This window comes from Drosophila santomea, chromosome 3L, assembly GCF_016746245.2.
Source record: "Drosophila santomea strain STO CAGO 1482 chromosome 3L, Prin_Dsan_1.1, whole genome shotgun sequence".
NCBI classification, from domain to species: Eukaryota; Metazoa; Arthropoda; class Insecta; order Diptera; family Drosophilidae; genus Drosophila; species Drosophila santomea.
The window spans coordinates 6,673,638-6,701,620 of NC_053018.2; the positions used below are offsets into that span (position 1 = coordinate 6,673,638).

The 27,983-nt window shown below is 43.7% G+C and overlaps 2 protein-coding genes across 3 annotated transcripts; one reads left to right on the plus strand and one right to left on the minus strand.

Annotated features, from left to right (window-relative positions):
- The first annotated feature begins 226 nt into the window (after positions 1–226).
- LOC120449487 (putative uncharacterized protein DDB_G0282133) lies at positions 227–27,980 on the plus strand. Of its 2 annotated transcripts, XM_039631966.1 has the most exons (6): positions 227–649; positions 19,461–19,547; positions 21,673–21,775; positions 26,337–26,598; positions 26,705–27,033; positions 27,114–27,980. In XM_039631966.1, the coding sequence occupies exons 2-6, from the start codon at positions 19,519–19,521 to the stop codon at positions 27,321–27,323; spliced, it is 933 nt and encodes a 310-aa protein (XP_039487900.1). In that variant the 5' UTR covers positions 227–649; positions 19,461–19,518; the 3' UTR covers positions 27,324–27,980. The 2 variants fall into 2 exon arrangements, with proteins under 2 accessions (XP_039487900.1, XP_039487899.1); XM_039631965.1 differs by lacking the exons at positions 227–649; positions 19,461–19,547 and adding an exon at positions 20,703–21,369.
- LOC120449488 (importin subunit alpha-3) lies at positions 10,528–12,140 on the minus strand. The gene is made up of 2 exons (XM_039631967.2): positions 11,751–12,140; positions 10,528–11,688 (listed from the first exon to the last, which is right to left on the minus strand). Exons 1-2 carry the CDS (start codon positions 12,048–12,050, stop codon positions 10,684–10,686), a joined length of 1,305 nt encoding a protein of 434 aa, XP_039487901.1. The 5' UTR covers positions 12,051–12,140; the 3' UTR covers positions 10,528–10,683.
- Positions 27,981–27,983: the final 3 nt, after the last annotated feature.

The following is a 27,983-nucleotide window of genomic DNA, read 5'->3' on the forward strand; positions in this document are numbered from 1 at the left end:
ACGACAACCATTCACATATGGCAGTCCTTTGAGGATTCGATTGGCAAGCCAACCACCAGTTGAATGCAGACTGGAAAGGTCCTGTCCCACTCCACACAGCCACTTTCCGAGGATATCCAGCGCATGCGCCTTTGTGGATGCCAAGTTTCGTGGCAGGATGCCAAGTTTCGGGCACAGCACAAAAATGCCAGCACATGGGGCCAGGATAAACAGTTCCTTGCGCGCTTTCAACTGCAAAGGTTGCCCCCAGAAAAAAGGCACCTAACATCTGGCAGATGCCCAAAACTTCAACATTGTCCGAAATTCGTCGAAAGCCATAAAAACTTAACAAATCCCCCAGTTTAGCACAAAGGGTCGTTTAACTTTTAACGACGCGACGGGGTAATTTTATTGCCGGAGTCGTGGCCCGATAACAGTGATAACAAAGTAGCCGCGTTAACCAAAAAAGTTTCACACTTTCCGTGCTCGAAATCAAAAGGCGTAATCGTAAAACGCGGCCAAGTGTTGCGATTTATGAGTTCACAATCGTAATTGAATTTTATGCGAAAACTTTCGGCCAGTTTTCCCTGGCATTATTGTGGCAATAAAACCAAAACGCAAACAAAGGTCGTGAACATAACGAAAATTGCCGCCAAAAATTGATGCCAAGGTGAGTGGGACATACACACAACAAAACAAATTGCATTTTTGACTTCACATCCTGAATATCCTTTGGATACACGAGTCTGGTGTTTGTTGGTCAATTTGGGTTCATTTTATCCCTTTGTGGGGATCAAAGTCCGCCCTTAGAGTCCTTAACAAACAGTGTTAAAAAGGTCCATAGCCTTGACTTGAATGGATTGCATAGGCTCTTGTTTCGCTTCGCTGCCTACGGGGCCTTTCATCTTCTCTATATAATTATTCCCAGAGAGTTTCCCCCCCTGCATTTTGCCACCTTTTGGCACTTTGGCTGCACATCAAAATGCATTGCAAACTTTTGCCACGAAAGCTGTTACACTTTTTGGCCTCGTTCGGCTTAAAGTTATCAGCAGGGAACGGGGGTGTAAATGGGTGGGGGGCTTCAAGGATGGGAATCAACTTTTTTCGGGGTGTCGTCGTACTTCTTGGGGCAGACTTCCTGTTAAGCTGTCAACATGTTTGGAGTGAAGTGTTTCAGCTTTTCCGAAAAACTTTAAATTCTTTGGGGCGTTGAAATGCACGCGAGCACGAAAAACGCTTTGGTGTGAATAAAGTAATATTATACTATGCCATTTTATGGTGGGTGTTATTCCTCTTGAAAAACTGCACTTAAAAACTTGCTTTACTGATTGTTTAAATTTATTAAAAATCCAAACTAGAAACATGTTCTTCACGTTTATTTTGAGCGTGTTTTTAATTTGTATTTTCATTATTCTATATCCTGAAATGCGGTTTCCAATCAGAACGCGTCCTTTGAAAATTGCTGCCAATTTTGTGGCATGTGCCCTTATCCCGTACAAATCGAATTACTTGTCACAGCATACTTTTGGGGTTAATACGAGGTTGAGCTGCATTAAAAAGCAGTGCGGAAATTAATGGAGAAAAACCCCTGGACAAACTTTGGCAATCCAGTGGCTTACACTTAAATCCGTGGCATAAAAATGCACTTAAATGCAGTCACAAAATAAGATACACAAGGCCAACGCAGCGTCCTTCCACCACTCCCCACCACTCCCCACCATGTTTTCCGCTCCCCCTCGCGAAAAACCAGCAACATTTTCCTTGAAAAGCGTCGCCAAGGAAATGTCAAGCGGCGGCTTGCTGGCCGCAGTCGCATTCGTATTCGTATTCGCAGTCGACACTTCCGCAGCGGCGACAGGTGCTGCCTGTCAGCTGCATGCGAACCGCGAATTTTCCACCTCACCACCCACCGCTTTTCCGCGACACTTTTCCCCCGCCGCTCTTGGCCGTGTCAAGTTAATCAGCGAGCCATGGTTTCTGCTCTCCTTTTTTTTCGGTGGCTTTTCAGCATTCCATCTTGTTTTTTCCGTTTTTTTTTTTTGGTTGTGGGCAAAAAAGAAATTTCACGCCCGCCACGAAAACTTTTCATTTTCAACAAGCGAGTGAGCGAGCGTTAATAAGGTATAAAAAAGTAAGGGGGAAAAAAGCCGGAATAGCAGCCTCACACAAAAGAGCCTCATAAAAATGGAGCTTGTTTGTTTGAGCTAGAAGCGACTGCTGCTCCTACTTCAATTTTTCCCTTTCCCATTTTTTCCCCTTTTCCCTGAAAACACGTTTATTTGTTAAAGTTTGCTGGTGTTGCTCTTGGCAGTGACTTTGGCTCCTGGCTCTTGTCAAGTAGCTAAAGACAACAAAACAGAGTCTAAATGAAAATCTGCTTTTATTCCACTCACTGACACATACGTACACGTATGAAAAGATTTGTCATGTACAGATTTGATAAACTATAAAGAAAAGCTTTAATTTTCGTTTCAGCAAATGTTTGCATTTAATTTGTGAGATTCCTGAAATAAAGTTGCTTATAAAATTGGAGATTTCTTTTAAGCCTACCCATTTGTTATAAGCAAAATCTATTTGGTTTCGTAAAGTGTACAGTAAATACCATGATAGAAACTTACCGACTGCTTACATGGCCTTTGCGAACTTTCCAGAAGACCATCGCTTTTTTTTCGGTGCATAAGCTCCTTGTACATGTGCCATAATTCACAGTGCTGCTCAGCAAGCGGTACAGCGAAAGGCTTTTAGGAGTTGTCTCACTTTTCCGCACTCTTTCACTCCTTGAACGCCTTCGCCACGCCCACCTGCTGTCGCCGGGCATCGTTGACATTTTCATTCATCGTCTTGGCAACCGTAATTAAAATCGTTTTAATTTACTTTTGCCTCAAACACACACACACACACACACACACAGAGATAGATACAAACAAACACATGCACGCCCACGCCTTCCGTTTCCTGTGGAAAGTGTAGCACACTTATCAGCGCTTGTCTGCGTTGCCTGGTTTATGTTTATCGACTTTTGTTTAGCGGCTGATGCTGTTGCTTTTCTGCTGCTGCTGCTGTTATTATTTCAGTCTCTGGCCGCCGGCGGTATCCTTACCGCTTCCCCCCAGTGCCCCGCCCTCTCTACCCCATCGCCCTACTCATTATGTGGGCGTGCAAATTGCTGCATATTCATTTACCGTTATCTCTTTCTTGTCAAGTAAAACACACATTTTACTACAACAACAGCTGCTGCCTCCTTCCCGGCCCAGCCACGCCCCCAACCGCCACGAATGGTTACCATCGCCATCATTCTCCGCCCACGCCTCCATGTTCTTAATAACATAAACTTCTTTTCTCTCAGCGCCCGAGTTGAGTTAATGAAGAATTTCCATGACGATGTCGTTGCCCGTCAGCCCGTTATTACACTGCCAGAATACTCCCAGTAATTCAGAACATTCTCTACAAAATTATTTCATAAATAAATATCAAAGAACTGAACACTGTAAGGCTTATAATTCAGTTATTCTAACATATTTATATTACCATATAAGCAAATCCATAATAGTACTCCCTTTCTTCGAGTGCCAAAGTATCTTTTTGTATCAATCTTTTGATACCACTCCTGCCACCTGCTCTGGCTCATTATATTGTTGCCTTTCCACGAGAACCCCAATCCTTCGTTCAAGTTGCCTGGGCAACAACAAAACGTCTACAAATTTGCCAGTCGCTCCAGCCGCTTGAGTTGGCTTGAGTTGGCTTGGAGCGTATTAATTTTGCTCATAAAATGATTCCCGATAAGATTTGATCTGTGTTTGCCTCGAGACTCCTCGCTTGCCCATGGAATTTGCCAGCCTTTTGAAGTTGACTGCGCACTTGTGGAGAATGGCAAACGTTCTGGGCTGGGATGATTCGGTGTATGAGGTATTCACCTTTGGCTTAGTAATGAAAATTCTGCGACGGCATCATCGTCGTCGTAAGCCGCTTAAAATTGCCGAGATGATGTGTGCATATGAGTAAAATCTCTGGGGCTTAGTTTGGCCCGCTATCAAAACACTCACGCAGCACTTCAAGCGGCTCGGCAACATTTTGGCTCCCAAAATTACCATTTGAATGTTGCCAGCAACATGGCTCACACATACACATGCATGTGCACTGTTTCGCTTCTGTGGGCTTGTGTCTGTGTGCGATACACCCACACACGGAGAATATTTCGAAACAGGCGCTCAGCCACGAGTGTTGGCGAACACGTACCACGCACAGATACCCAGATACTCACCCACACACGGGCACAGAATGCAGACTCACTCACCGACACACTCACAGCTACGTACACGTACGCACTAAGCAGGCACACAAAATCGTCCTGGAAGTTGCCAAAGCAGCGAAAAAAGCGAGAAAGCCGAGCAGAGTAAGACACTCCTTTTCGAGGACGGTGGTGGAAGTGGAAAGGAGAGCAGCGGCTGCTTGAACGGGGCCAAACAAAAGCGAGATAAATAAGGAGCACACTCACACACACACAGGGAAGGTAGCGTCAGACATTGAAACTGTTCAGCGCTGAGTGTACGTGTGTATGTGAGTCGTAAAACGGTCGCGGCCTGCAGTTGAGTCCTGTCTTAAGGACCAAAAGAGAGGCTGCTTTATGGCCATGCCCCCGCTGCCATAGCCCACCGTTTCTGCCACGCTGTTGTTGTTAATTCTGCCACTTTTGGCGCTGGCATAGTAAAGTTGATAAAGTAACCGCAGTGCTGCCTTCGAAGATTTCCAAGATTTCCATTTCGGCCAGCGCCTAAAAGTAGGCAATTATATTTTGCATACAAATGCACGAGATAAGTCTTCAATAGGTCGTATTTAAATAAGTAATATGGCTGTAAAAAAATCAAAAAATAGATAAAAATATATAGCAAATCTGAAGAGTATTTATAACTGGTAAAATGTAATATTTTTGATTGTGAGTCTATTTAAATTGCTAGTGGAATGTCGAGCCTTGGATGCCCGACTGCTTATATGTAAGTGTTCTGTACAAATCCCCCTGTATCCTGCGTCCCAGTAATGAATGGCAGTTGAGCAGCAACTGCCTGTCTTCATTTCTGCTAGGACTGCAAAAAGCGTGTCAAATAACTGGGACAACCAGAGTGCGTAGTAGTAGTAGATAGGGACATCAGCTGCCTGCCTAAGCGTCAGCCATAAAACAAATGAGCCTTCAACATGAGTTCGTCATTTGTTCGCCACCCATCCCTTTGGCGTGAGTTTAAAGGAGCAATTTATGAAAAGCCCTTTGCAGCTGGAGACAAATATTTCTGCGGGGAGGCATATAAACTATGCACTCGAAATTTGCCGCCTGATTACGGAGCCGAAACAATGGAATGTCATAAAGGGAACGAGCGGGGGGAATATATAATATATATATGTAGATATCTACTCTCAAGGACCTCCAACTTGGTCTGGCCGTAAAATGCAGAATGTAACACAAAGTAAAACGGAGTCGGCATCTCTCGGGGTTTTAGTTCGTGTGCGCTGGCATTGCAAGGCGCACGTTTCCCACTGCCGGCTTTTACGATCCTTGTAATTAATGCATACCTTGAGGATATATTACGAGCCATGGTCTGGTCGCAGTCTGGCTAAAGCAAATGGTCGAAGATGAACTGAAGTTGCAACAAAGAAAATCAAAACAGCGTTCGCAGCAGGTACGCAAAGCAGTGTGACTGACATTTTAATAACTTGCAACAGTTTATGAAATATATTTTTCTATTCCGGGCAAAAAACAAGACTGGCTTGCTTGGCTATTCATTTTCAAGTGCGAGCATGAAAATGAAAGAGGCAACTCTCGAGTGCTGCCAAAAAGTCAACGAACAATAAGTCTAAAAGTCATGCCAGGACTACGGAATACCCCGACTTTGCATTTTGGCCCCTGGCAACTGACTGACTTATGCACTATGCATGCACTCGAGAGTTGCCAACTCTTGCCGCCTTTCTCACTGTGTCAGTACCTCTCTTCCTATTTTCCAGACTGGCACAAAACAAATGTAGCTTCGAAATTTAACTAACATTTTTGTACTCTGACACACACAATGGCTTCCTTTCCACATCAGGCAAACGCTTTGCAGTCAAGTTGGCAGGACATTCCGGCCAACTTCTTGCAGAAAACTACTTCCGGCAGAGCAAACATTTTTTCCATCGGGATGTATTACGCTTTCAAGGTCTCCAGACAGCCTAAGAGTATTTGTAGTTCGTTAGGGGCTCACCCTTTTTCCTTTTTTGTGTTCAGTACTCTTGGAACACAGGAGAGTCCTTTAGATAATGCATGATTATAGTACTATGATAATTAAAGATACATATAGGGTGTTTTTTTTAGAGGTATAGAACTTTAAATTGCAATAAAACAACGATGGATTATTCGATTGACATGAATTTTATTGACATGAAAGATAATCTTGTGGCATTACATTTTAAATATGATTTCTGGCATATGACCGCCACGGCTGGCTCGGATGTAGTCCAATCTGGACGTCCAATTTGCAATGACTTTTTCCAACATATTTGGCCGTATATCGGCAATAACACGGCGAATGTTGTCTTCCAAATGGTTTAGCGTTTGTGGCTTATCCGCATAGACCAATGACTTTACATAGCCCCACAAAAAGTAGTCTAGCGGTGTTAAATCACAAGATCTTGGAGGCTTATGAAAAATCGGGAACAACAGCAATCTCGTTTTGGGCCCATTCGACGAATCTACGCCTTGCTTGATGATCGTTTGGTTTCAATTCTTGCACGAGTTGGATTTTGTAAGCACGCATGACGAATTGCCAAACCAAACTGAGAATAAATCACTTGACAGCTGTTAAATCGGTCGCCATCTTGAACAGTAATGCCAACTTAAAGTTCTATACCTCTAAAAAAAACACCCGTTACTAAAGATCTTAACTTGAATAAATGCAAAATTATATGTGTATTGTTTTAAAATTTTCAAATATTACAACTTCTTTCTTTTTTTAAATCCTTTAAAACAGGATATGTGAAAGTCATATGGAAATCCTTCTAGCCTGTTTTACTCTGCGTATTGCTGCCTTTTGTCCTTCACACTTCGCTGCATCTGGGCCTGAGTAACTTGTGTTACTCTCGACACTGCAGCACAGTTTTCCTTTTCCTTTTTATTTTCATTTTTATTTGGGAGAAGTGCTCTAACTGCGTCTGGCAGTGCAACTGAGCTGCCCCAATACGCTTTAATGCAATGCCATAAATTTATGAGCCAGGGTCGAAGTTAAGCTCCGTTTCAGCCATTTCAGTCACTCTCTAACTCATTTATTCAGTCGGGACTGGTGACTGGTGACTTTGGACTGCTGAATGGAGTAGGAGACTGAGCACTCGATTCGGCAGCATTCACACGCCTCGTCGCGCTGGCACTTAAGTAATTTCAACTTGCAAACAAACAAACCCGGAAAAGTCGCTCCCGATCCCGCAGCCATGGCAAATGTCAAAGTAGTTGTTAACATTTCCGCTTTTTCGCACGGCTTTTCTCTGTCCCTGTTTTTCCACCATATTTAGATGCGGGGGAGGAGGAAACGGCGAAAAGTTTTCCAACCAAATTGCAAGCCACAAGGAATGCAGTGGAGTAAAGCTGCAAGCGAAAAAAGTTTCCCTTGCCCGACACTCTTAAATTACTGACTTAATTATAAAACATGAACGCTGGGAGTTAAGGGGATCCTTAGCTTGGCCAGCATCCTTCGGAGCAGTTGGCATTGCAGTTGCCAGTAATTTACATAAATAACTTGGCTTGCAGTATTAACATGAAGGTTACAAATCGCTATGCTCTCCCCCCGCGCCATAAAATGTTAAATGGCATTTAAACTGTTGACTTTCAGATAAAAACGGGGTCAAATGTGGCTTGACCTGGAAAAGTAGCGGCGCCTTTGGGGAATAGGTATGCCAGGACTTTAGAGGGAGGGGTGGAGGCATAAACTGCATATGGGGGAGGCTCAATTGTTACACCAGGACCTGGCTCTATTCGCCTCCTGGTCCCATTGCGACTTACTGTCGCTTCATGTTGACAAGCTTAACAGCCGTCAGCTGCAAGTAGCAGCAATTCCTCATCACTGGCTCCTCGGATGGGCACCCCAGCAGCAGGAGCAGCAGGTCCTTTCCCTATCCTCCACTTCGGTGGCTTGACTGCTGAGGTTCTTGAGGTTTGAGGTCCCTGCCAGTCTCATGTGCAACTGACATTTTTCAACATGCTGTGGGATTTCGCCCACAACCAGCACACACATCACATCTACAAACATTGACTTTGACTTGTTTTCTGTTAATTTTCGGGGGGCAGGGAGGCAGGAAGTTTTACTGGCACACTGTGGCAAAATTTCTCCTTAAATAATTTCACATCTTAAATTTGAAAATTGTCGCTCAACTAATTATCTAGTAAAGCCTCAAAATTCAGTTTAGCTACTCAGCTTTTTAATTTAATTGTTTGTTTTCTTTCAAGATATGTTTTTAATTTTCTAATGGTGTGTATAATTTCGTTATTGCCCTTTTCCAAAACGCCCTTTCCCTTGATGATAACTCATCAAGTTCCCATATCCTGCCAGTACACGCCAGTGAAGCGTTTTTAATGTGTTTATAAATATGCCGGCCAGACAGAGTTCCCCGTGTCCACCTCCTCGTCCTTTGGGTATTTCCTTGGACTAAGCTGGCAGAACTGTAGTTTATAAAACTGTTGTCCCTTTTTGATACGCTCCAAATTGACCCCTTTGGATGCTGGGCTGTCGCTCAGTTTTGCGCCCATGTGTCCGCCCCGGTTTACCTTCTATGCAGGACATCCTGTGCAGGATGCGGATTGGGGGGGGATTTGTTAAGAGTCCAGAGTTGGCAGACTAAACGGAAGCTCGGATGTGCCTGTTTATCAGCAAGGACACGCCTCCTGCGGCTTGTGGGCTAAATGTGAGAATTAATGCAAGCCCCAGCTCCTGGAGGCGGTGGATGTGATATTGAAATTAGTTGGCCAGACCGCAGGGGCAGTTGGGTGATAAGGCGTGGCCGGTTCTGGCATTTAATGAAATCGTTAACCCCGACAAATTTGCATAATCGGTTCGGGGTTTGGCCATCCAACTCGGTGTCAACATCAGCATCAGCATTGAAGGTTTCCGATGATGATGGTGAAATACTGGCAAATATTTGAACTATGGCTGGCTATAATTGCCATTCGATGGCCAAGAGTGAAAGTTGAAGTTGTTTGGCTTGGTTTGGTTGGGAAAAGTGAAATGAAATTCTTGTTAAATCGCTACGTTGGCATAAGAGTATTGCTTGAATTGACCAGTGGGCCTTGTCACCTCATCATCATCATCAGTCGTTTCACCATCCAATCAGCCTAACATATTCCACCCTTCCCATTTTCCTCTCACTTTTCCCTTTGTTACATTTTCAATTTCATGCCTAAGTCCGCTTTGTTTGGGGGGGTAAAGATGAAACCATATTAGTTTCGGCCCTGTCGTTTTATTGAAGCAACAAAAATGATAATTTCGTCAATAGAAGGCTTTTGGGGGGGCCGCAGGAACAACCAACCTAACAGGATATTCCATCTTGTAAGCCCCGTGGCTTTAACAAAAGCATAGGAAGAACCCTTCGAATGAGCATGAATTTCAATTTCTTTTTTCTTTCTTTTCGGGCCAGGATTTGCACTCTTACCACGGGTTTTTCTTTTTTTTGTTGGTTAATAATCAAACGCATTCGTTTGGTTAGTTGGGGTTGTTGATGTAAATGGCCCTGTGGCTTTGGCCTTATCCGCACTCTTTTTCCTGGCCATTGATACCCTGATACTCTGCGATTGCCTTCGGTTATTTAACTTTCCTGTAGACATGTGATATCCGACATGTTTGGGGACTCGTCCATTAGCGCCGGGCCGGGAATCCTTCCCTCCTTGTTTGCCAGTGTTGAGTAATTGGATTAGATTACATTTTTTGCATCGTCCTACCTGCCACCAGAGTCCTGTGGATACATTTTTGTGGCTGCCACAGCTGGTGTCAGGCCTGATTGATTGATTGATGGATGGATGGTTGGTTGGGATGGCTTGATCTTGTGGCAATGTCAATATGCTTTTTACGGCGCTAAGTTTATATTAAATTTCATTTTAATGGCCGCCGAAAAAACACAAACTCCTGGCAGCTGATATGGGAATATGTATCAGTATATATTTAGCTTATTTTCCCCACCCTTATCGCTTTCCTACAGCATTGCTTCGGGAATGGGAGTACTTGGCCGCGCTGGGTGTAATAACTTTCTGCATCATATCTGCAAGGCTATTAAATACACATAAAATTCCGTGCGGTATGCGAGCACTTTTCCCACGCCGCCAACACAAATGCCGAACGCTGAACGGCGAACGCTTTTCCCGCCCACACTTTTCACACACTCTTGCCTCGAGCTGCAACCAATGGGAAAATCATAAAAATTTATGATTGCAATAATCTGGCTTTTGCACGAAACTTGTTTTTCATGCGGAAGTGCAACTGATGCGGCTCCCACACAAAAAATACTAAATAAAAAGGATTCTTTTGCGACCAATCTTTTTTCAAGGACATGGACGTACTTCAACTATATGTATGTAGTACAAATAAATTTATGTTCAACCAAAACTTGTACTCAATATAAAACAACTTGATGAAGTAGAAGTTTTGGAATTTGGCTGTAAAAGTATAAAATTACATGAATAATGAAGATGAAAAACATCAGAATTTAGTTGGAAAAGTAGTTACTAATGATTTTACGTGCCACCGAGGAGATTTCCTCATTTTCGTTGCCTTGGAGCATCTTGATATTGTTCAGAGCTCCACTCCATTCGATGATGCCGGTCACCTCGGCCGTAAAAGATGGCTCCACTTCTAGCATGGTGCTGAGGACTTGGAGCAAATTGCATATGACTTCCGTGTCCTCGTAGAACAGTAAATTGCAGAACTCCGGGATAACACCCTGTCTCATAAGATAGCACAGGAGATTCTTGTCCTTATCAATGGCCAGCATGCTGATTGTCAAGGCAGCTGCAGATTTCAAGGGAATCGCTTCGGCTTTTAAGTTCTCCAGTATTTTGGGCAGAAAACCTGCGTTCATAATGGCTTGTCTTTGGCAATGATTTCCATCGGCGACGTTCAGCAAAAGGCAAAGAACTTGACAGCGAATATCTGCATCGCTATGCGACATCAGAGCCGATATATGGGGCAAAAGATTGTGCTTAAGCAACTCTTGAATCTGCTCCGCGGATCCAGATGCAATATTTCTCAGGGCTTGAACCGCGGCCTTCTGAACCATGGCATCATCATGCTCCAGTAGATAAATGATCCTGGGTATCACTTCACTGCCAAGAAGCATTTGAATCATCTCACTTCCGTGGGCCAAATTACGCACTGCCATAAGAGAGTCTTCCAGAATCTTGGCCTCTGGTTTGTACAATAGAATGTTCAATGCCTGAATAATGCCAGCTATATCATCAGGTGGCGACGGTTGAGGACTAATGCACAGTTTCCTTAGAACCCAGGTTAAGTCACTCAAAATTAGAGTGGAAGTGTTTGTATCCTGAATTATGGCCAACAGCTTTTCCACGAATCCGTGACTGATGATAAAGTCGCGTAGGTTCGGAGCAAAGTGTAAGAGATTTCCCAAGCTCAAAACTCCCTTATCACTGACTTCAGGATCGGATGATTGGAAAAGGCGAATCAATCGAGGCACCGCGCCAGCTTTAGCAATCTGAAAAAGATGAAATACACTAGGAATAAAAGGAAGTAGCTATGAAATAATATAGAACCCACTAAATTTGAGTGTTCAGCTGAGCCACTGGCTATGTGAGCTAGAGCATCTGCGGCGTCGGCTCGAATTTTCTTCTTATTTCCGCGGCCAAGCGACTCCACCAGGTTTCCTATCGTATTGTTCTGCAGCAACTCCTTGACGCCAGGAATAACTTCCGAGGAGGTTAATTTGCATTTGGTTATAGCGTTGAATATGGTCAGCTCTTTCTGCTGCTCAGCCTTTTTTGCTTTTTCCAATCGTATCGCTCGCAGCATCATAAGGTTTTCTCCTTTTTTTAGAAACCGCCGTTTACGCTTATGCATGGTGTTGTGTAATATTGTGTGGAAAACTGTGTACGTGTTCTGTGTTCTATTTGCTAGCCAATGAATGTTGTGTTGCTTTAACAAATGGGGCAGAACCTTCTTAACTGAACTCCAAAAATCGAGTTGAGTTTCTGGAAAAATTAAATTTTTAATGTAACTAAGGTATGTTTATTAAATTTAAGGTAACATAAACATTAATAATATTTAAATATTGTATATGTTTTGTTCAAATTGCAAACAGAATTTCCAAGTTTTTTTCGTAGTGCAGAGATGAAGGCCTTTCATAAGCTGGCAAAGAGCCAGCCAGGATAAAGGACTGCGTCTTATCGCATTTCGTCCGATCTGCGTTGAGTTATCAACGATATGCTTAATTTAGTTACCCCAGTAAGGACCTCTGCTCCACAACCCATTGCTCCACTATGGAGGTCCCTCGGCAAGTGTAATAATTTGTTGTTATTATCTCTCCGGCGGAGGCGACCCGAAAGACAATGCCTTTCACATTGGCCCAGTTCCAAGGGCGAAATGCGGTAGGCATCCTTTGCATGTGGCATCCATCTCTATGTAGATACATACATATATGTACTTCTATGTATATTTATGTATGTTCGTGTAGGTACAGCAGCATAATGAGCGCATTACACGCTATGTGGCACTTGTGCCTATCTGCGATGTTCTCAACACTTGGCGCTTCGCCTGCGTCGAACGCATAAATTTCAAGGACGCAAAAACAGGCAAAAACAGGCGCAGGAGCATCGGAAAAACATGGCCCAAGAACATGCGAAGCGCGAAAAATAAATTGACAGCCCAAAGGTATGCAACGCTTTTGCGTTTGCTCAGCCAGCTCTGACCTACATGTGCGTAAGTGTGAGTGGGTATGGGTAAAGGGGGCGGAATTGGTGTGGGAGTGGCAGAATATTGGGAAAAGAACTTATTAAAGGCAACATTTACGCACCAAAAAGCTCTCATCCATCTAATGACTGCAGGCGTCTAGAGGCTGTTCAAAAACTTCTATCTTTAATTAGAAAATTCAAAAAAGTTGTGGCCTGTGTAAATGAACTTTTAAAGGTTTAAAAACCACGATCTTCCAGATGTATCCACACGTTTAATGAAATGAAATTTCGGTTTTCACGACAATTTCATGGCGTTCACTATGATTAAAAATTAAGTAGAGCACGCATTACCTTAATGCGCAGCATTTTGAAGAGAGAGAGAGCACCTCATGCTGCTTAATAATGATAATGACTATAATTTATTGAATAAAAATACCTCGTGCTGGCCAAGAGCTCCGGTAATGTCATTAATTGCACACGCATGAATATTTGATGCATTCGGTTGCGAAAATCAATTAAACGTGAATTTATGCGATACAGAAAAGTACAAGGGTTAAACACGGCGGCCATTGAAGTATTTAAAACAAATATTTAATTAAGGACAGCAATCATTTTGAAAGCGTTAAATCAGCAAAAAGGTAAATCATTTGCATTTGGGCCAGCTGAAAATGTGTATTTAATGAAAGGAAGCAGTAAACACAGAAAGTTATTGCTCACCTTAAAAAATGGGAATATGCATTCGATAGTTCTCTATTTGCGAGAAAAGGATAAAGAAAATGGCCAACGGTTATAGGGAAATTGCCGCCCTGTGACGTGTGCGCAATTTCCGCCAGCCGAGGTTTTCCCCAGAAAAGGGGTGATGCGGAGTGGATTGGCTGGCGGAATAGTGGCAGCAACTATGCCGTGGTCATTCATCCTGCAAAGTGGCGACACACCAAGCCCGTAGTCACTGGCCAAACACTCGCCCGGCACCAAAATGACTAATGGGCCAAGGGGGGGAGGGCAAGGGAACAGTTGGCCAACTGTGGGAACAGAGAGAAGGCCAAGGAAGAAAGGCAATATGCAAAATTCGTAATTTGCCCTGGCAGACAGGATCCAGAACACCCCAACTCCTTGGGGGCATTGCCCAAACTCCTAAAACTCCGCTGCCTCCCCTTGGGGCAGTTGTCGCATTCACTTTGACCCAGCAACGTTCGACTATTTTTATGACCAAATGGCGTTTTATTGCCGTCGACTTCTGTCGATTTGTGGACCAGAAATACATACATATACCCATATAGTATAGACTACTATCCAATTGCGACTCTGCTCTCAAATGTGGGACAGGATCTGGTTTCCTTGGGCCTGCAGTCTGCCCGTCTGACTGACTAGTTCAAAACAAGTTGACATTCCTCGGCATCCCTTATCGATTTTCTGTTGTTCGGAGGCTAACCAAATCGCCGCCTTAAGCTGTCCAGGAATCCATTCCCAGCTCCTTCGATTTATATCGGGGGTGGATTCACACTGGGTGTGAGGCTTTGGCAAAACGTTTCAATTGATTTCAACATTTATTGCTTTCGAAAGGGAGGGAGGAGAAGGACGTCATGGGACATTGCCCAGACATCGGACGAAAGGTAGTCGAATTATTCCGTTGTTCGAATACTTGTACATATAGAAAATAGTTTTTCCTTGTCCTTTTAAAGCAAAGGTACAGGCATCCTTGTGGGCGGACAGTTTTCCGTTCCTTATTGGCATCTTGGTCTGGTTTGTTTTTCTCCGGCATTTTCAAGACGGAGAATTTTCTGCTGTTTGCCAATTCGATGCAGACTTCTCGAATCAATTCGCTGCGCCATGCATATTTATTTTCTTTTTATTTTGAAAAACATTTTAGCATTTAACTAACCATTGTGCACCGGGCATACCAATCATTTTTGCCTTCATAAGCTAAAGTATGGACAATTTTGAATGCCGAATATGCGAGAATAATAATTGTTTTGTTTATTGCACTGCCCGGCATTTGGCTTTAATTGCACCGAAAAACATTCCGAAAACTAATTAAAATTCTTTTCATTCGCTTCGTTCGGCGCGCTTTGCATATTCAAATCATTAAAGGAAAATGCACACAAACAACAGCAGCAATTTTTTGTAATTTAGCTCAACTCAACACCTTTTTGAGGGGTTGCTCAGCCAAGCCAACGTGTTGGCATTTCTTTTTCAGTCTCTTTTTATATATATTTTGTGTTTTTGTGCCCCGCAGCACAAAAAAACACAATGAAACAACAGTGAGGAGGCGAAAAAAGAAAAAAAAAAAAACAATTTCAAAATTCACATAATGAACTGGAGACCAAAAACGGGGGGCTTGGCAAGTGGGTGGCAATGGGCGAGTGGGCGGTTGGGCGAAAAGGACCCAAAAAGGACCGAAAGCGATGCTTAAAGCCCTTGCCAAATAGCATGCCAGTTGGCAGTAAGCGAGAAATAATTATTTGCCGTGCTAAGCGAACATTATTCACTCGAATTCGGCCAGGAAAAGGCGTAACAGGCAGAGCAAAATAGAAATATGTTAAAAAACTCGGCCTGATACCACGAAAAAATGGTCAGGGAATTAAGGCTCTAAGTAAAAGTGTTTTCGCAAATTTATCACTTAGAAAAAAGAAAAGATAAATTTTATGCATAAACGGTAAAGTTCAGCTAAGGTGATTTAGGTTGTGCACTAGAATTTCTTTCAGTGCCCATTTAAGAGTACGTTACCCCACCTGGCTGCATTTAATGTTGTCATTTTTGGGGCCGCCTTGTGATTTACCTTTTTGCCAGCGCGTTGTTCCCATTTTCCTGGGAAATTTGTTGTCTAATTTATGTAAACCAGCCGCTCATCCAAACCGTCTCTTTTCCCCCCACCATCCATCCCATCCACAACTGGGTGTAATTTATGAAATTGCCATCAGTTCATGCTCTCACGTCTTTCACTCACTTTTCACTCGTTCTCTGTGCGTTCGCCGCCATTGACATTATGAATGTTTTTCAATTTTATTTATGACGTAAATTGTTAATAAATGCAGCCGACCTCGGAACGTGACTCACTCGATGTCTTATCGCATTCGCCGAAATGATTAATGTCTGGCATAAACGAATTGCATTTTAAATAAATTATTACGCATACGCAGCGTGGATCGAGGCGTCTCTAATAAAGCTGCCGGCTATTTGGCGGAGCAAAGAAAAAAATGAAGGAAATTCCCTTTAAAAGGAGCCGCAGCAAAGGAGTGCGGCATCTCGACATGTGTGTGTGTGTGTGTGTGCTAGCCAAACTTGGTTGGCAAACTCTTTTTTGCTTGCAGCTTGATTAAAATTTCATAAACAAAGAGCGGCGAAACTTGCGGCATACTTTAAGGCTGCGGCTGGCACGTGTGTGTGTGTGTGTGTGATGTGCTATGTGTGGGTGAGAGAAATCTGCGGTTCCACACACACACACACCCACACTCACTCACTCACATAGAGGGACACACCACACTAGCACACCGATGTCGGCATATAAAACGCTTTGCTTGTTTCGAGGCTGCCCGACTTTTTTCCTTCTCCGCTGGCTTTTTTCGCCTGAACGCTTCGTTTGTTTGCCAACTGGCGACGGATCCTTAAGGATGTGTGCTTTCTGTGGGGCTGTGTGTGGATGTGTGTGGATGTGTGTGGGTGTGTGTGAGTGCCTGTTAAATTGCTTGTTTATGTTGGCCCGCTTCCTGGCAGTGAGCAAAAAATGCGAACAAGAACTCGCGCGGCAATCACTTGAAAATTCTCATATGATTTTGATTTCTTTTAATTTGCGAACAACTCCGCGCTCTTATCCTGTCTGCTGTTTGCTGTTTGCCTTTCTCCTCCTTCAAATATTTTTGCTTAGGCTTGTTGATTTTATTACGGCTTTGTTGCGTTACGATGCTCACTTTGGCAAATTGAGAACTTGTAAATATTTAATGTGAGGAAAGTGGAGAGATAAGCAGGATAAACAGGAGCAACAGGATGCAATTCACGCTTTAATAAACTGCTCATTATAGTCAGTCAAGAACGGAATTTGTAAATCAGTTAATAATATTCCTGAATCTAAATGGCACTTTTAATATTAAATGCCCTTAAAAATGATATTTCTTCATTTTTGCTTTAATAAGAAGCCCACTCTTCCTTAAACTTGAAATGACTTCTGTAGCTGAACAATCGTCTAAGCTACATGCCATAATTATAAAGCCAGCTTCCGCGCTGCACTGCGAGAAATGAGTGGCGTGCCTTTCTGAAGTACTCCGTCATTAATTTTTCACTTTTGCACTCGGCCATTTTCAGGATTTTCCCTGCGTCGAGATATCCTCTTAGTGGCGCTAATCCTCGGACCGCCAAACCTCACACCCAGTGGCATGTCAAGCATTTAATTACTGGCCATCAGCAGGACTTAAAAGTGACCCTCATTCCAGTGATCATGGTGCGCGGGAATCCGCTTCGTTAAAATAATATTAAGCCAGTGAGAGGATAAAGGATTCATCACTCAGCTCGCCTGTCCTTTTCTGCTAACTGGCTTTTTATTATTTTTTTTCGCTTTGCTTTTCCGTATTGCCACGCAAAATATTTTCATTAAAATGTCAAAAAATATCTGGAAATATTGTGCGCAGACACGCAAAATTCAGTTGGCCATGTTGGCTGAAAGTGGTGGTGATAAAAATTAATGGCAAACGCAAATGCAAGAGGCGGCAAAAAGGATTCAAGATTTGTTTAACCAGGATTCGTTTGCCGTCTGTCCCCAGCTCCAGTGAATTGTCGGGAGAGTCGTTAAATTGTTTTCATTATCCTTGTAAGCCCTGCCAGCGAACCCAGCAGACTGGGGTCAGAGGTAATAGCCCGGCATACCCACTCCCCGCTCTCCACTCCCCGCTTCACTCAACTCGCGTTCCTCTGCCAATTAAAACCACAATGCAAATGAGCTGTGCTTAATGCGTATGCCCGTGTGTGCGTGCGGTCACTATGTGTGTGTGTATACACTGGACTAAATAATAAGGGAATGCAGCAGAGAGTTGAATTAGTATCAAGTTAAAAGTACCATTTAAACAGTTTACCAAATCTCATAAATATCTATTAAAGAAATCAATCGGAAATCCTTCGCCTTTTTATTTTGGATATGACAACTTTGCAAGGATATGGTTATGTAGCATGAAACTTTTAAAAATTCAAATCACAACTAGACCATGCAGTTTCTCTCTGTGTACTCCAACATCGAATAGTTTGCGGTCCTGGGGCATAGAAAAATTTAATTGCTCTGCTGGGAGGAGGGCTGGTCCCTTAATTTTTCCGCTGTTGTTTTGGAAAACGCTTAGGCCTCTCCCAGTTTGGACTATATGCTAAACGAAAGAAAACCCGAATTGGGGCTGGGTCGCACTTGTTGTTGATCGCTGTGTTTTCTGGTTGTTCCTGCTTTACGAACTTACGCCAATCCCAGTAGGCAAACACAATCGACACACGATGCATTCTGAAGGGAAATAGCCGGAATGGCCGTCGTCGTCGACGTCGCCTTCGCTTTGCTCGTGTTTCCGTTTCATTTGTAATTAATTAAATTACTTCCGCTTAAACTGCGTTGCAGACGCAGGAACCCGAGGAGAGCCAAACCCATCCCAAACCCATCCCAAACCATCCCAATGCGAAGTCCCAGCCCGGCGACTTCTCAATTACGCCTCACTCAACCAACCAACCAGCCACCCATCCATGCAGCCGGCAGATCCTTTTTCCCGGCCAACAACTCCAGCACGGCTTGTTTATCCTTCGCAGTCTCAGGCCCTGGACTCCACGAAGTAATTAAGAAGACATTTCACCCGGGCATCCTTTAATCTGTGCGTTTTATTTGCGGCATCGTCTCCGTGTTTACTTCATTGCCCGGCCAGTGCCGAGTGCACAGCGAACAAATCTGTGTAAAATCTAAGATTGATTTATCATTATGTCCTAATATGCAAAATAATAAAAACAGTTGCATTAGGAATTTTTGTATTATTTATTTAAATGTAAAAACAACAGGAAGACAGTTCAACATCATTAGGTATTGCTCATACTTTCCATTGCTGTTGCTGCAACTACTTATAAAGCAGTTTTTCTTAAGAGGAAAATTAATTTTCAGCATTATTTTCCGTGTAGTAATTTAGTTTGGAGCTTGTCCTGGGCTCTTGGGGCTAACACGCTCTCATCTCCAGCTGGAATTTGGCTCCACCGCCCACTGCAATCTTGATGATTTGCTTTGGTTTTGCTTAGTGTCTGTGGCTTGGCGCCTTGTTCCGTGTTCCATGTTCCTCCACCATTCTCCATCCTCCATCCTCCAGACGCCACTCCTGCTGATCCTGGGTGCCGCTGGGCTCCTTTAATCTGTTGCCAGTGGACTGAACTGGTTGTTATTTCGTGCCCAGGCCACGCTTGATTAGTCGCCTAATGAGGTGTTGACTATGAACGTCTAATGATTGCCATAGAACAGCCTCGATTAAACACACACAACAACACAACACACACAGAGAGCAACTCATGTGCTTACACTTGGGCGCTGCTTTAAGTTGATTTTAATTAAATCAAAATCTTCCTTCTGCTTTACTTGCAGCTCATGAACGGCGTACTCAACTTGCAGCTGTGAACGTGGCCGATTGGAGGAAAGCCCAATGAAAAGTTTGGTTGCCCCCCAACCAATGTGAGTAAATCAATACGTGAAGTAGAGCAAAGACCGGATAGGCAAAAAAAAAAAAAAAAAAAAAAATTGGTGAAAAACTAGCCACGGATTTGCATTGAAAACTCGCATTCGGACTGCACCAAAAAAAACGGAGCGGATGCTAAAATATCGATTCGGCAATATTGCTTTCGCTTTTCCCCAGCAGTTTTCAATGCAAATTTAAAAAGCGCACAACAAGAAAAAACAAAAACTTTCTACAAAATTGGCATATTCTTTCTCCATTTTTATTTACATGAAATTCGGCCTTTAAACATGATAACCAAACGAATCGAAATTGGCATCGAACTTATGCGCAAAATTGGCAACTAATTGGCGAAAAATGAAACGAAAAAAACCCTTGCGACTGCAAAATGTGAAATTCGTAAAATCGTTGTGTAATCGAAAATCGCATAAAATGGGAAACGTAAAATCAAAACAAAAAAAATATATGAAAACAACAACCACAACAATATGGGCATCATGTATTCCCTTACAATCACAACAACCACCGAACAAAAACATTTCAAAAACACCATCATCACCATCATCATCATCAACATCATCACCATGTTCATGAACATCCTGCGAATCCTGCTATTTATGCGCTTTATGGTGTGACGTCATGGCTGCGACCCTTGGCTGATAAATCCCCCTTGTAATACCCACCACACCCCGCCCTAAACCACCCACTCCCCTCCATTTTCCTATCCCTATTTATGTGCATTTTTGTGGCTTTGCCCCTCAATATTTCTCTGTGCTATGCGTTTTCATTTGCGTTTTCACTTGCCGTTTTTGTTTATGCTTCACGCTTTCGATTTTTGTTTTGGTTTTCGTGCCACTCTCCACTCCCCCTCTCCGGAAAACTCGCCCCATCCTGCATTGCCAATTTCCGCTTGAATTAATTCCGTGTTTAAATCTGCGAATCGTCGTCGTTCATGGTCCTTCGTCCTGCAGTCATTCCGAGTGGAGCAACAGCAACGGCAAGAGCAAGTGAACCCCTGCGGCTGGCCACCCAACCAAGCAACCACCCACCCATCCACCCACTTGCCACCCACTCTAGTCAAATTTAATAAAAGGCCGCGCAGAGAGTCTCGTGCTGGTGGTGACTGGTGACTGGTGACTCGCTGCCAATGTCCTGAATTGTCCTCGCAGGCTCACGCAGTGCGACAAAAGCCGCCCGCAGCGCTTTTTATATGCGCACATAATTCAGAGCGTCGGCCAGTAACACCCGCTGCCAAAAGTTAATGCCCAAAAGCGCCACCGCCACAATGATAACCAACAATAATTTGGATTATGACCAGGCCAGCGCCAGCAGCACAATAATAACAGGAGCTACAACGACCACCGCAGGCACAGTCGCCACATCATCGGTGGCCATGAGCAACTGCGTCAGCAACAGCAACAGCAACAGCAATGGCAGCACCAGCAGCAGCAGCAACTCCTCGCCCACGGCGGACAACTCCAATTCAAATTCCAATTCCAATTCCAACTCCAGTTCGAATTCAAACGCAAATATAAATCGGAATTTGCATCAGCACACCAACTCGAACTCGAATTCAAATTCGTATTTCAATCGATTCGACAATCGCATAGCTGCCAACTTGGCGGCCGTTTTAACCGGCGCAGGTGCCCGTTTTCGATCCTCATCCTGCAGCAATCGGCAGCCAGCTGGAGCGGCTAATTCGGCCATGTTGAGATCACCATTGGCCACCATTAGCCGCAGGACCAGTCTGGCCACGCCCCCTTCGCCAGCGAGTCTAGGACGACGCCGCCCACTGCAACTCTTCACGCACGCGAATCTCAAGTGAGTAGTTTTCAAGGTGCCTCGTAGCAAAATCCTCCAATCACTGCTTTATTCACATCCATTAAAAAGCACACGACAACCAGAACACTTCTAAAATTTCTAAAACTTCTACACAACTATAGTTGATAAGTAATGGATTGATTAAAATACATATTTAAGTAAAAAGTCGCTCTCACAAGTTAAAAATTGCATAAGCTAGGAGTTTACTTGTTGCCTAAATATGTATATTTTAATTAGAGCCTATGTTATTTTGCTTTTAATATTCCACATATCTTATGAGTATTGTCTAACTTCCTTATTCAGTTGCAATGACAACGAGAAGGTGGCCCAAACACCGAGTTCTGATGAGGACAACTCGCCCACCGAACTAAACAGCTGCAAGCGACTGGCAGACAAGCCTCCTTTGGTGAGTGTAAACTATATTCGGTGTATTATAATAGAACTTAGCATAAAGGCAACATACCAGAAAAGCAAACAAAATTGTATGAATGATAAAGGGACATTTGTAGAGCTGGAATTTCTACGTAGTGTAAGGATTATTCAAGAGATTTTCCTGCCAAACGTTGGCAAATATTTTGCCCTGCATTAGAAGATCAAACATATTTGATGGGTTTGACTTTGATAAGGGTGCGCCAGCACTTGGACCACGTTTATTGCTTTTCCATTTTTCCACCACGCAGAAGGAGTGGTCCAAATGTCTTGTGAATTTTCAACGCTTTGTTATGAATTATTGGCAGCCAGTATTCCCGCACGCGGGTAGCTAAGCTTCCTTTTAAAAGGCGAAAAAGTTTAGACAAGTTGTGGGGCCCACAATGCTGGAGGTCCTTACGGACCATTTGCTGGATTGCCTGCTGGATTTTTTCGGCTTTGCCATTTTCCGTTTCAACTTCTGTTTTTTTTTTTTTTTTTTTGTCTCCGTCATAACACGTAGAGGAAGTCGAAGGGCTGCCCACATGCGAAATGTTTATCAAATGTTTCGCTCGTGTTCTTTGTCACGTGATGGGCGAGTTCGAGGCAGAAGTTTTGCAATGCAAAACTTTAGCCTTTTGCCTCGACTACCAACTGCACACACGTTGTTTTCATAAATTCAACGCCTTAAATATTCATGCCCCTGTGTGCGTTCCCCTTTCCATATACATATACATATATATTTATATATATATAGATAGATATGGAGTCGAGGCAGCTGTGCTCAGTCGAGCATAGTCTATGCGATAAGTACGTGCGAGTTTATTCATACGAGAGAGACGCGCTGGCACTCGACCACGCTGCGTATACGTTATGTGTTTGTCTTGTTTATGGCAGCAATGCGACTCGATTGCGCATTATGGTGATTACGTCTGTAAACTAATGGCCTCCGACTCGAGGATGAGCCACCCACAGTTCGATGCAACTAAAAATCAATCGAATCAAGGCCAAGTCACATACCAAAACTGAAACATCAATGGGAATCCAAACACGGTGCACGACAACAACAACAACAACAGCAACAACAACAACAGCAGCAGCACTCTGAGAAATTGAAATCGTATCGAAAGCGAAAAGCAATCAGTTGGCCCTAATGGTAAACCATAAATATTGTCAATACAAGGACCGTAGCTATATACATATATATATATACTACCACCCGACATTCCCGCATATGTTCGAGGTCGGAAAACAAAGAAACGAAAAAAAAGAGGAAAAAAGAAAAGGGTTTTTGCTTTCGCTTTTGGTATTTCTCATATTCCTGTGCAGCGCGAGCGCTCCCTTGTTTTGTCAATAAATCAATTTCGGCTATAAACATTTTTCGCCAGCAACGGCAAATAACACGCATACGCCGCATGGTACGGCAGGCATATCCTTTTGTTTTGCATAGTTCTTTATTTTTTGAGTCCCCCCGGCCATACTTTTTTGTGGTACGACATGCTGCTGCCTGTCAATAACATCATTCTGTGTTGCAGGGTGCGGCCCGATAAGCAAATTAATTTTTGCTTCCCCCCATGGGCGGCACAGCAATGTTTGCAGAGGGGCGTGATGCTTCCCTAATTGTGCCCAACAGGCAACTTGCCATCGCCATCGTCGTCGTCGTCGTCTGCTTGGCTGGCTGATTCAATTTCAGATAAGCAAAATAAAGCAGCAGGCAACTGCTGCACATGCGACCCATGCGACATGGGTGTGGGCGAAAGGGGGAGAGGGGCGGCAGGAGTCAAAGACAAATGCGTTGCCACATTATGCAGTTTGCTGTCGGAGTTGTCTGAATCGGAGTCTCAGTCTGAGTGCCACATCACCCGCATATCCTTGTCCATGGCATCACTCCTCCTGCTGCTGCTGCTGCTGCTACTACACCCACCTCATGCATCTCATGCCCCTCTTCCTACACCACTGACATCCGACTTAGACGGAAATGACGCACTGTCTGTCTGTCTGCTGGGTCGCTCTGCTCTGCTCTGCTCTCCGCTGGCGTTGATGCATCGATGCTGTTGACTCGGCGCCGCTAAATGTTTGTTTAGCAACTGCAACTGCAGCGGCAAACGAGACCCGGCTGCCCGCTCCCCTTGTTGCACTGCGACAAAAAGCTTGGTTTCTATGCTTTTCAAATGCATCAAAACTATCTAAGCTATTATCAAAGCGCTTGCTTCGCTGACACTTGGCCTTAAGCTCGTTGCTGCTTATTTCTTTTACCAATTACATGGTATATTTGGTAGGGTACATTTCATTCGAGTGCACCACTCAACCACTCTGAACTCTGAGCGACAGCTATCAGTTGCCACATGTGGCTGGTGTGCCTGGCTTTGACTTGGTTTGACTCGGTTCTTCGATCCGGCTGCGTCACGCCTACCCATGTATCATGTGTGCACGGAATATATTTTCAGCTCGAATGTCATAAATAATATTTTGTGGGCCACGCCCACTCGCCCACACAGGAAAAACAAACATACACACACGCCCATCGCCCACCGCCGTCAGTTGGTGTATTTGATTTAAAACCCGCTCGACTTTCGCTTTGCCCTTTTTGTTTAGCCTCGTTTTTGGCTCCTTATCCTTTGGCAACGGCAGTTTATTAAATTTGCATAAATGTTGAGCATTTTGCGGCAAGTGTTCGTTGTTGCTTTCTTGCTGTTTTTTTTTTTTTGTTTTTGAGGGGTGGGGAGCACGTGCCGCCTCTTTTGGCTTTGCAACAGCTGCCACTAATGTCCAGCTAGCTGGCAGTTCATTAAACGAGCAGGGTAATTAGTGTAGTCGGGGAACAAGAAGCCAAGATATTTATTCTGAAATCGAGAAAAGAAATGAGCAAAAGCTGAAAAGTAAATAGAAAAGAAAAAAATGGGGCAAGGAAACTCGCTGCCACGCAATGTAAACACACCTGAAACAGGAGCCCATTTCTTTATACAGCGAACTGAACTCCAGCGATATAAGTATGTACATAGTCACGAAAACATGGCCGCAAATCAGTGTGCAATGCGCCGTGAAATATGCAAACAATGGGGCCTTCATCTCACTTCTACACTTTTTTTTTCCCGAAATTATGCAGCAATGGGCAAACAATTGCCGTCGGAGCAGGAAAAGCAGGTGGCAAGGATAACCCTGCGCCAGCCACCGTCTCATTGTCAATGTCGCCTTAAATTATGCCACAAAAAAGTGGGGCTGTAAAAATGGTTGGCGGAAAATAAGCGAGGCTACCAACTAGACTGCAGTCTATGTAGTTTTGGGGCAGACAACTATTCTACAAGCGGCGGCAGACTTTTTCAAAGCCACTGACCCCGAAAAAACAGGACGAAACTCCGGCGAAGGGGCACGGGGCAAGTGTAACACGATCTCAACATGGGCGCACAAGTGCCGCTGAATTATCGCCGGCCGCTGGTTTTATCATTAGTTCACCCACTGAAAGGGGAGCGTATTGGGGTTAGATAGTTTAAAAACTTATAGTACATTAAATGGCATATACAACATATAAGCTTAATAACGTTAATAGAAAATCTGTAAAGTACACAGAAGTACCATAGATATCCTTAAAGCATTCTTCTAACACGTTCTAAAGTTTTTAGTATGCATTTTCAGTCAGTTTAGCTTTGAAGTTAGCATTTACAGGGGCATTACCCAGTCGATTGGTATTTTCGCAACCACAACTCAACACTTGCTCTACATACTATAGTTCGCTATTCTTTTTGCCGCCGCTACTGGTCCTTAGTCCTTAGTCCCGAGTCCTGCGGCACATTTCCGCCTAGAATGCCAGGGCCGCCATTTGCTATGCAACATTTTAGACGGTGGCAATGTACCATAAAAGGACTCGCAGTTGGAGGGGCAGCGTCTGCCACGAATTTATGCGCCTTTCTCCGTTCCTTGTGCACTTTGCACTCTTTCTTCGCTTTTTTTTTTCTACCACCAAAGTTCCTCCTCCCAAGCCCCTCTCGCATTTCAGCCACCGGTAATGCCTAGTCCAAGCATCCGTTTCCTGTTTAAGTGCACAGCCGAAAAAAGTTTCGCCTGCAGTTCGGAGGACGCCTTTTGTGGCGCGGCGCATTTTGCCAGCATTTTGTCTCGCTGCGGTTCTCGGTAATAAATTCTTTGCTCCTTTGCTCTGCTCCGCCTCCGTCTGTGGCTGCGGGACACGCCCTCTACCTCTACTACCACCCCCCTCACACAGGCAACGCCCACGTCCATGCCACCCAGCCGCTGCCCTTGACTGCAGCATCCTTTGCTGATCCTTGTCGGCTTACAAGGTGTTTAAATTGTAGTTAATTTTGTTGCCACTTGAACGCTCTGCCATCGTCTTTGATCCCTTTTTTCGGCGGATTTCGTTAAACTTTAAGTCGCTTTGGGTCTACACTTGAAAAATATATGACTATTGAATGGGCAATTTAAATATAGTACTTATATAGTACTTAAATTTAAATCAACCAATGTTGGTGCGCTTAAATAATGACTAATATTTAGGTGCACCCAATAATTTTAGCTAAAGGTATATATTATTTCTTTCTGTGTAGGTCAAGCGCTTGACAATGGGCTTGCTGCGCCAGAACGAGGAGTCACGCCCACTGGTGGGCGACATGACCCCCTTGAGCGCGCCCCTGGACATCCAGCCGGTGTACTCGAATGGCTACATCAACGAGGACTCCTACATCGACAGCAAGTTCGGTGACTCGTGCCGCCAATCCTTGACAGCCATCCCGATGCTGGACAACGTCAACCTGAACGACAACAACGAGTTTAATCTAAAGAAGCGTTATCTGCGGGAAACGAGCAGCGGTAAGTGATGTGGTCTATCTTTACACTTATAGTTCAAGTTTTTGTTTGGAAAGATTTACATAATATGATTGTTAAACATTTTAAAAAACTTTTTTATATTTTTTAGCCAATTCCAGTCCGAAAATCTTTGCCAATCGCCTGCGGATGAACCAGGGTGCCAGTGGCCAGCGGTGCAGCAGTTTGGCCAACGCCTTCGGCAATGTGGGATGCGAGGAGGAGGACCTGGAGCTGAAGGATGCCTGCTGGTACCAGGCGGGCATTTCCAGGGACATTGCCGTCGAGGTCCTGCAGAGCAAGAGCCCAGGTGCGTTTCTCGTGCGGAAGAGCAGCTCCAAGCCAGGATGCTATGCACTCACACTTCGCGTACCCTCGCCACCTGGGCCGAAAATCGCCAACTACATTATCCTAAGATCCCCAAGGGGCTACAAAATCAAGGTGAGATAACTGCAATTTGCTTATTAATTTAATTATATACTTACATGCCATCGTTGTGGATTTCTTTTGTGCACTTTCAGGGCTTTCGCAAGGAGTTCTCCAGCCTGAAAGCACTGATCACCCATCACTCGGTGATGCCCGAACTGCTGCCCGTCCCACTGGCCATGCCCCGTCCCACCAATATGTCATCCTCGCGGCGGAATCTCGACGACTTTGATACCTATGACTCGCTGCAGATGCTGCTGAAGTATCTGCGTGCCAAGAACATGGAGACGGAGCAGCAGCAGTAGCTAATGGAGGAAATCGATCAACTGGTTGCGCAAAATTACATTTAAGTTATGGTGCGTGCAAAATAGTTTTGCTTGAATCGAACCGATACCGAGAAAATGTGATACTCTATGAAAAAGAAAAACACAGACACTGCAAATGAAACGCCTAGCTGATAAATGGTGAAAGTATCTCTAGTTTAGTTTAGTTCGGGTTTTGGTTGTTCCCGCTTTTTTGGTTAAGTGTATCCCAAAAAATGCATAGAAAAGTGCGTAAAGTATTCAATGGTTATTCAAACATTTGAGTGGAAATTATAAATTGTCATTGCCGAATTTGAATAATTGTTATAAATAAAAATTAACTTATTCAATTGGTCGGTCAGTCAGAATGTTTACTTTTCAATTTCCTTTGAGCACTTTCAACTGCAAGCCTATAAAAATATTTAAAAAAATTATATAATATTCCAAGTACGGAAAAGCTCTATGTTAAATGTTGTTGCTGCTTCCCACTGTTACGCATAAATAAATATATACCAAATTGAAATGCATATTTAAATGTAAGCAAAACAGACACGAACCAAAAATGTAAATAATTCACTACCGTAACATAATTGAGTAAATAAAGTTGTTTAATTTATAATAAAAAAACCAAAAAAAAAGTAAGCGAGAAAAAATAAAAAGGAA

What these genes read in the sequence shown, in the direction of transcription:
- LOC120449488 (XM_039631967.2), bottom strand. Translation starts at nt 12,050, where the DNA reads ATGCATAAGCGTAAACGGCGGTTTCTAAAAAAAGGAGAAAACCTTATG. An exon ending in CAGCTGAACACTCAAATTTA is followed by an intron (nt 11,689 to 11,750) that starts GTGGGTTCTATA and finishes CATCTTTTTCAG; the next exon opens with ATTGCTAAAGCTGGCGCGGT.
- LOC120449487 (XM_039631965.1), top strand. Translation starts at nt 20,810, where the DNA reads ATGCCCAAAAGCGCCACCGCCACAATGATAACCAACAATAATTTGGAT. An exon ending in TGGCAGACAAGCCTCCTTTG is followed by an intron (nt 21,776 to 26,336) that starts GTGAGTGTAAAC and finishes CTTTCTGTGTAG; the next exon opens with GTCAAGCGCTTGACAATGGG. An exon ending in TCTGCGGGAAACGAGCAGCG is followed by an intron (nt 26,599 to 26,704) that starts GTAAGTGATGTG and finishes TATATTTTTTAG; the next exon opens with CCAATTCCAGTCCGAAAATC.